The following is a 9255-nucleotide window of genomic DNA, read 5'->3' on the forward strand; positions in this document are numbered from 1 at the left end:
TAACCGTACGGCGTGTCGTCCATTGAAGTCGATTATCCCGCTTATTCCACTGTTGCCACTTGCGTTGTGTTCGTTTCCGGTGCTAATTTAAATGTTTTAATCGCTAGAACTGTATTGTTTGTAGAACTACTTTTCCCAGACACATTTCAACCAATTTCTCAAACTGGAATAATACACTATAGTACTATAATACTGTAATATAATAATTTTGCATTTCCCTGGGGTGACCAAGACAAGATTTCACATTTGTCATTGTGAAATGATGAAATACGTTAAATTGATAACGTCTCATCACAGTTCAAACCATCCAAGTGTAATCACTGCCGTGATCTCCAAGGCATTTAATGCATAGGACTATGGGCCTAATAAACACACATCAAAGCCATTGAAAATATGTCCCTTCTCGTCATCTGGGTTTACATAAGAAAAAACAGAACTATCCACACACTGCACATGATATACAATCATAAGTATTCTCTAGCCATCTCTAGAGCTCACTTCACCCTGGATGGCCCTCAAATCCCACCTAGAAACAGAAAGCCAGTGAAGAGCCTGAGTGCAGTCGTCAGCTGCAGCCTCTGAGATTCAGCTGCCATTCCGACATCAACCAAGGAGCTCAAACCTTGGCTAGCTCGGGTGAATAAGTCAAACCTGCCTGAAAGATTCAAATCCTGGATTTACCAACATGGCATACAGCCTCGTATTCTCTGGTATGTGTTGCTGTACCAAGTACAGATAGTTGAGACCTTGGAAAGAAAAATCACCATCTACCTTCGCAGGTGGCTCAGCTTGCCATAGAGTCTTAACAATGCAGCTCTGCATGGAAAGAGCAGCACACTGAAGCTTCCACTCACCAGCACTGCAGAGGAGCTGCCTGAAAGCCCAGGGAGAGGGTTGCTATCATGATCCCGGCATGAACCCAGCAGCTGAGCGGTATAAAAGCCCAATCTAGGGTTGCAGCAATACTGGTATCGGGTATTGTATCGGGTGTGAATATACTCATACCCATATATGGTAGAAATACTGCCTTATTGAGAATTCATATCGGGAAGTACACACATAAGTAGCAGCACTCATGCTATACTCAGTCTAAAAAAAGTGGTACTGGTGCATTCCTAGCCCAGACAACATCACATCCTCTGAGAGCAAGGCTTCAAAACAACTGGTTATGGTGAAACTGACAGTACACGGAGAGGACCGCATGGAGGAGGCAAACAAGTGAAAGCATACAAAGAAGCCGAATCTTCTGAGCCAGAAGAGACAGGGATGGCAAGCTAGCTGCGAGCCTGTATGAGTGGGTTGCAGAGTCTTTGTGAGTCGCCCGCTCTGCAGAGCATTTGTACTTCCTGGCATCATAGAGATGGAAAAAAGAGGAGTTATCATCATCACATCCACCTCTGAGGCCGCAAAGACAGGGTCCACTTGTTTCTGGATCAAGAGGATTGATCTGTGGATCACTGCTACTGGAATGCAATTTGGAGTGATGGTCCCTGACTGGGTCACCCAGGTGAGGGTGTATGATGTTACAAGACCCGAGACACCCAATGAGCATCACCGATGAAGCACTTAAGTGCATCCGCCATGTCTTCACACCATATTACTACTTTCAAACAATTTGTACAAACAGTCATCAAACTGCAAATGCTGCAGTGGATCTGTAATACATAATTCTAACTTCTCCATGTCTGTTGAATAAGTGCATGTCTACTCTGTCTGTATGTGTGCTCGTGTGTCCTTCTCTGTGTGTTGTCAGTCGTACAATGTTGCATTTCTTTGAAAATAACCTGTGGTCACATAAAGGCTTAAAACACTTTAGATGTAAAGTTAGTTGATGTCAAAGTGACGTCCAAATAAATGGGGGGTCAATGGAATGCTAACTCTAAGTGGTCATTTATCAACCTCAGACCCTACCATTAGTCGTACCCTTTCCGAGCGGTCTACCCTTGGCAATAATAGCTAGGATAGTTTGTAGCAAAGATAATACACCTGACCTTGCATGTTTACTCTTGCAAGATTGCAGAGACGTGAACCCATTAAATGCATTCGTGTGAGAACAGAGGAGACCTGTTACCTTATCATTACGGGAGAGTGTGTAAGAACGCAAAAAAATGATGCAACACAGTTTTTTTACTGTGACTTCTGCAGGTATCTTGTCTAAGTGAGGCTTTGGATTAGCAGACAGAATGTACCTTTGGAACCTAGGATGGATGGTAGCTAGCCTGGCATAGCCCTCCGTAAGCTTCCGCTCAATTTTCATTTCCCTACAGCATTACGTATGGGTCTGATCCTATTGGACTCGATTTCTCAGGATGCATTCCATCCTGAACAATCAGCGAACGGGGGGGATGGGGGGAGGCGGGTGTTAACGATGACGTCGAGCATATGCGCATTGTAGCCTCTAGCTCGTCACGACCAAACTTTAGCGATTGGGTAAAATCAGGCCCAATCGTTTCAAACTTCAACAGAGTTCACGCCTCCTGCCTGAAATCGATTCTGAATGGAGTAGGTCCAGACCCTCTGTACGATATTAATACGAGGGTTTGGTATGACCAGGCTAGGTGGTAGCTAATAAAAGGCCTCTGTACACTTTTGTAGATATTGCACTAAAAATCAACCATTCCTGTTCTAATGGTCTCTTGCAACATTCATGTCTGTACCATCTCAGCAAATCTCAGTAGTGTGGCTCAAAGAATTAGTGTTGTGTTTATTATCAAACAGTATCCAGAAAATTAAGACATACAGTAATGCACAATTTTATCTACTAGCACCACAGATCATATTATGGTGACAAACGTTTAAGATATAAAGGATACCCTTTAAAAAGGTGGAGAGTGGAGAGCAGAAGAATAGGGTATACTCTTCCAATAAAGATGATCCAGTCCATTAAGACTTGAGCATTATGTCATTGCCTAAATCAGTGCAATACCATACGTGTGCTGGTTCTCTCTTCTACCACTTGATGGGTGCTTTTTAGATTTTGCATGTGCTACTCTTGCCCCATCTGCTGGCAAGTTTGTTTTGGTTTCCTAAATTGACAAAAATGACAAACAATCAAGCTGTAGGTAAACTCATTAAGTATGAAAGGGTTCAAATGTCACACCCTTCTCATTTAAAAATTGACTTAAAAAAAAAAATAAAAATAAAAAATAAATTAAATGTTTTGACTATCTATGAGTGTCCCACTTTCCTTTTTTTGATTATAGTGATTGCCATTACCAGAAATCTTTGGTATGTCTCCCTTGAGTTTACATTTGTTTTCTTTTTGGTAGTTGTTATAATACCTTATGTTTGAGATTAGTAAACTATGTTGTGATCCATGTTGCGATTACCTGAGCCACATGGTCATGGATGCCCCCGAGTGCCATCATACGGAGTGTGTGCAAGGCCATCTCCAAGGCCTCTGCGCCCTCAGAGGTAGTGCGGTTCTCCGCCCAGAATGACATCAGGAACATCAGATTCACTGTGAAGCAGGAGAATTGATGTGCCATCAGTGCCTGCAGTTAGTCCTCTGCTCAGTTTCCTTAAAATGGTCACTCTCTGGGACTGAGCAACAAACAAAACATGTTGATATAATTTACCCATTTTTTAATAACTTGGTTACCTGGTGAAGGAAACTTAGGCGCTTCTCTAAATCCTCCATAGTCTTCATCATAGGAATGAGCCAACTGTTGGAAACATCTGTTGGCAACATCGGGGCCTGAGGGAGGTGTTTGACCTTCATTAGCTGCAATGGTGGTTCCCTTCCTGAGGGCCTCTAGTGCTCTCTCCCCACTGGACTCTAGCGCCTCTCTGTTCCCCTGCCACTGTAGCACATACCACAGAAAGAGAGTATGAGGAGAATAACAACTATGGCTACTCGCTAGTGGTACAAGCTACTGTACATTTACCTATATGCTGCCTAATCAAACACAGTAGGACAAAAACATGTATCCACTTTATACCTAGCATTGACACATTTTCCACAATTAGGCCATGATGGGACAGCTTTTGCTTGTATTAAAAACAGATGGGACCATGCCAATCTCTCATCACTGGGTAGTGACAAACCACACACCAGTGTCAAACCACATTAGGAGGATATTTTGACTACAGTCAACAAAAATATGTTATGTCATTCTGCAAACAACTGGATAAGCCGAAGGGTGTCTACTGGCTGCCAAATTTGATGTTCATCTGATTTTAGTGGGCATATTTTAATATAATCCTGCAAAAGCATACAAGGGTATCCTCCAGATGTGGCAACATTTGATAATAATAGGAAATATCTAGCTCATGAATATTTGTGTTGTTCTACAATGCTCTCCGTAATCTGTATAATTACAACCTGTTCCAAAATTCGGGAGAGAACGGTTTTCAGTCCAGGTCTCCGCCCACTGTCCCTCGGAGGAAAGTATGTCCCTCCAATGAAGGGTCGGAGATCAGGCGTAAGCCACACACTCATTGGCCAGCCACCACCTCCGCTTGTTGCCTAGTAGGGAAGCCAAAAAGTCCCATCACCATGAATCATTGTCTCAGCTTTTACATGTCAGTGGTACCAAGATGAACCTACACAGAGGTTGTATTACTCCAAACTTTCTTTTTATCACCAATATATGTTCACTAGATACTACAGTAAATATACTAGATACATTCATAAAGCATTTAGAAAACAAGAAACTAAAGGATTTATAATAGTGTAAAAATAAACTAAACGGTGCACTAAATAAATAAACTGCAAGCATATAATATTAAACTACTATTAGACTAGGGCTGCACAATTTGGAGGAAATATCTACCGTAATTTCCCGACTATTAGCCGCGGCTTATACATTGATTTTACAAAATGTTTTACGCTATGAGGTTGATACACGGGGACAGTTAATATGGTATTAGTATGGTTTTGTTCCTTTAACTTGCATAAAACACAGCCCTGCGGCTTAAATACAATGCGGCTAATACACAGGAAATTACTGTAATTGCGATTTTTCTGACAGATATTGTGATTGCAATAAGCGATATGATTTTTGAATGTTAATGAACTGATTCAGTTCAATATTCCAAATGTCTTAATTTATGTCACCCCGATTGGTGAGCATACCTGGTGCACAAAAAGACTGACTCTGAAGCTCAGCAATCAGAATTTCTGTGCCCCTAACACACAATTTATTTTTTTTTGTAACGCTAATGCATTTTAAAGTAGATGTAATGCTAATGTATCTATGGACATTTTTGATTGTGAAGAATCAAGCAAACAAAACATCCAATCTTCACCTGCACAAACGTCATGTAAACCTTGTCAACATCTGGTCTCTCTTCTCTATCCACCTTAATGCACACAAAATTTTCACTGAGGATTTTCCCAATCTCCTCATCCTCAAAAGACTCCCTCTCCATCACATGACACCAGTGGCATGTGGAGTAACCGACTAAAATGAAAAAAGATTTATGTAAATAGTGTGCAGGACATTACACAAAGCAATTACCCATACACAGACTAAGCCTAGTCCTAGTCCTAAAGCTTTAAATGGAGATTTTCATTACTTTTAGTCTAGGACTAAGGCTTAATTAATGCATGGGAAACTGTTCCTAAAATATTATAAATTGCAGTGTGGTCTAAAAAATGATAGTAGTAGAGAAACAAAATGTCACTTCTGTGAATAAAAGATCAATAGCATTCATAACAAAAACCCTTCAGTGTCAACGTTGTGATCTCATTTAAAACTCTCACCTGATAAGAATATGGGCTTGTCTTCACTTTTAGCTTTCTCAAAAGCTTCCTTGCCCCAAGGGAACCTAGCAACAGAACGTTTCATCCATGTTCAAACACAAAACTCTCTTCAGCTACAAGACACAAAGTCAAACTTTGTGTTCAGTCAGAAGCTAAGGTTCACTCAAAGTTCAGTAAGTGGTCTCACCAGTCCACAGGATTGTGTGCATGCTGTAAGAGGTAGGGTGACCTCTCTTTACTCAGACGGTTAGAGTATTTGTAGGGGCTTGGAGATGAGGTACCAGGTCCCTCGCCACCTGACGCCATACTGAAGTAAACTACTCCAGCTGCCCTGTAAAGAGACAATATATACATATTAAAAATAAAATACAGAATCTATTAGCTTTGTGCATCAAAAAAATCATAACATTCACACTAGTACTAAAATGTCGCCAATGTTGTTGTATCAATGTACCTACAGTAGTTAACTGTGACTGACATGCACACTCAGAGGGCATAATTGTAGAGGAAAAGCAACATCAAGTATTTTGTTTCATGGTGTGCCCACAGCATACGCAATTACTGTTCCTAATGGAAATCATCGTAGAGTAGCAGAGAGAATCTTATACTACAGCCCTTAGAGTCCAAGAAAGTCGATGGAGAGTATACAAAAATCAAGGATTTACCTCAATACAATGAATCAATACAATGAAGCAGTATGCATATTCTTGCCCAAAGAAGATATTGAAAGAGGTGGGTCATTTTGGTGACTTCCTCAGTTCATGTGAAATTAAATAAAAAATATTGCTCTTGATTATGTTCAAGACATAATACATAGTATCTGATGATATTGTTATTCAGTCACGGTATATCAATCAGTCTAATAGTTCAAGTTGTTTTAATAACTGATGCATAAATTCCATTACTTACAAGTGTTTGTACTGGTTTGCATTTGCCATTATTATGCGGTTTCTTGTTCCTTTGCTGTGACTTCATGTTCAAAAATAATAGCAGTGCTGGCTACATTCCCCTGAGGGTCTCAATGCAGCACACCATACTCATGCATCCCTGTATGGTGAGCTGGAGCTCTTGGAATGGACCCCTGCTTTGTGCCATTGCAAGACCTAATAAACTGACGGCAGAGGTCTTGACTAAAACAAAATAATGAGTCCACTACTAAGCCATGTTTGTTTGCTTTGCACTCTGACTATTAGATTACAATAGTGGTCATTTCCAATGTCTAATGAAGCTTATGTTACGATTTGTTGGTCCAATGCATTGATCAATGTGACCTTTCAGTGCTGCGCTATCCTTCAAACATAAGACCCATATTATCAAATGCTAAATTGGGGTGTTTATAACAGTTTTCACTCATCAAATGTCAGAAAAGTTTAATTAAGAGGGAACCTCAAAAGGTAAAGTTCAGACGTTAGTTAAAATATGGGCTTTGATCAATGGAAATAACTTCATGAAAAGGCCATTCCCAGGCCATAAAATAATAATGGAGGATAATAAGCCCACAAGACTAAAAATGTCCAGACATTTTTCAAATGGCATTTCATTATTCTATAATGAGCTATTCCCATTATGCAACTGCTGGTAATCCATGCATTATGTGTCCATAGAGTGCTTTGCACAATATACATGCACAGGAATGCTGTGTGAAGAGCAGATCTTGGTGGTAATATACATGCATGATGTCATGTAATCCAGTCATCTGTTATTACGTATTTCCCTCATCTGTTTTGATTATAGCTTTCTTTTTAGCTGGTTTGGAGCAGGCAGGGTAGGCACTTAGTGCAAATGTGAACATTTCGATTCACATGACCTAATCTCAAATAGCCCATGAACACAATAGCTTTTTTTAAAAAAATTATGATTCACTATTTACCATGGAATTCTATCTACCAAATTCACCAAAGGTCTAACTATTTTCATGTCAGTAAAGTCTATTCCATTCTATTCCTTGATGAAGAGTGATGTGGTTGGAAACACAACTTTCATTAGAAATGGGCTACTGTAACCATAGACTGTAAAAGACTGTAACTGAGTTAGCCAAAGCAATGAATTGAGGCTATATCCACCTCAACAAAGAGTAGACTATGACGATAAATCAAATAATTTGTCAAGCAGCTGGCAACACCAACATGATTCCCATAGGCTATTTTAATTTCGTTTCATTGTAGGCATTTTTGTTGCAATAGTGACAACCTACCACTCGGCAAGTCTATGGAAGTGTAATAATTCGTACAAAATATTTAGAACTTATTTGTTCTACTTCATCCCATGATCTTAATTTGGCCACAACGCCTCCATCAACATTCCCATGCAACTGCGAGTCAGTTAAACATGCCCCGGAAATATTACGGCCATGGCTAAGCATTTCACACAGCAGCACAGGAGACAACAGCTGATGAAGTAACAACGAGATTACCCTTAATTAGGACAGGGAATGCTATTCATGGGAACATAATGAGGAAAACAGCATTGTCGGCCGCTTTCTTTTAGGTCTATGCTCTGCCCGCGCATTGAGTTAGCATGCTATTTCGGTGGCATGTTTTGTGCAGTGTCAACCGATTAATTAACGTTACTAGCACAAACTTACAAACGTAAATAACCTTCATAAATTGTAAACAAACCTAAACCTAACGTTATTACTACTCCCACCCTATCGTGATACTTGTCCACGTCGTAATGTTATGCTAAAGCATGTTACCATTCAAACTGTAAACAAGTTCACGTTTGGTTTGGTTCAATTTACAGTAAATTAAGTTATAACACAGCTAGTTTATCAACTAGCCACTAAGAAATTTAGCTGCAGAATGCTAGCTCTTGAGGGTTGAGTTTGCCTTTATCACACAGCAGTTTGGGTCAAGGCGACAGCTAGCTAAATGGCTAGCTTGTAGACCAGTTTGAGTCTACTTACCTGTTGCGGGACGTCCTAAACCTGACGAGTACTGGAGAGCTGTCATGGAATGGGATTTGTGCAATGTTACGTTCACGATTGATAACCAGAGAATGCGTATTTACCCTTCTAAACACTGCATGGTTTAAAATCCGAGACGAATTGATATCGCTAGCTGAAGACAGTGCATGAGTACAGGCCAGCCTCAGCATATTGCACTCGCCGCAGTCTTTTAACCCACTCTTGCCCAGGTTATATAAATATCTGCGGCTGTCCAAATGTCTGAATGTTTTGCCGTTATGTTTGTGAAGTCGTGTGTGACAGGTGGCTGGCGTGCTTCCATTAATGCGGAGAGGAGGGCACAGATGTAGGCTTACCCACAGAGCAAAATATGTCTGGCCCACCTCTGGGCCACTCCCTTGCTGTGTTTGCCCACCTCTGGCCTAGTCGCTGGCCCAAGAATGGCTCACTTACTGAAAACTGTCCCAAATAATTTGCTCTGGCTAAGGTGTGGCTCACGCACAGTAAAATGACTAGTTGTTTCTCTGAGTGTCGACTGGGTCCGCAGGCCTATACTGACCCACACACTATCCTTACAAAAATAACTTCACTATTAAGTGTGAAAACTGCTATTTTGGAGGAATTATTTGCAGTTCTCATGTAG

The 9255-nt window shown here is 40.6% G+C and overlaps 1 protein-coding gene across 2 annotated transcripts in view; it reads right to left on the reverse strand.

Annotated features, from left to right (window-relative positions):
• Nucleotides 1-8932, reverse strand: part of spata20 (spermatogenesis associated 20) — a 30867-nt gene extending 21935 nt beyond the window's left edge. Inside the window, exons 1-7 of one of the 2 annotated variants that reach the window (XM_062526265.1) lie at nucleotides 8613-8932; nucleotides 5895-6038; nucleotides 5708-5772; nucleotides 5251-5405; nucleotides 4325-4468; nucleotides 3602-3803; nucleotides 3330-3460 (exon numbers count right to left, since the gene is read on the reverse strand). In XM_062526265.1, coding sequence (XP_062382249.1) covers nucleotides 3330-3460; nucleotides 3602-3803; nucleotides 4325-4468; nucleotides 5251-5405; nucleotides 5708-5772; nucleotides 5895-6038; nucleotides 8613-8803 — 1032 coding nt within the window. In that variant the 5' untranslated portion in view covers nucleotides 8804-8932. The remainder of the gene's footprint in view (nucleotides 1-3329; nucleotides 3461-3601; nucleotides 3804-4324; nucleotides 4469-5250; nucleotides 5406-5707; nucleotides 5773-5894; nucleotides 6039-8612) is intronic. The other variant, XM_062526266.1, reaches the window with a different exon arrangement.
• Between the last annotated feature and the right edge of the window lie 323 nt (nucleotides 8933-9255).

Source organism: Sardina pilchardus, chromosome 22 (assembly GCF_963854185.1).
Source record: "Sardina pilchardus chromosome 22, fSarPil1.1, whole genome shotgun sequence".
NCBI classification, from domain to species: Eukaryota; Metazoa; Chordata; class Actinopteri; order Clupeiformes; family Clupeidae; genus Sardina; species Sardina pilchardus.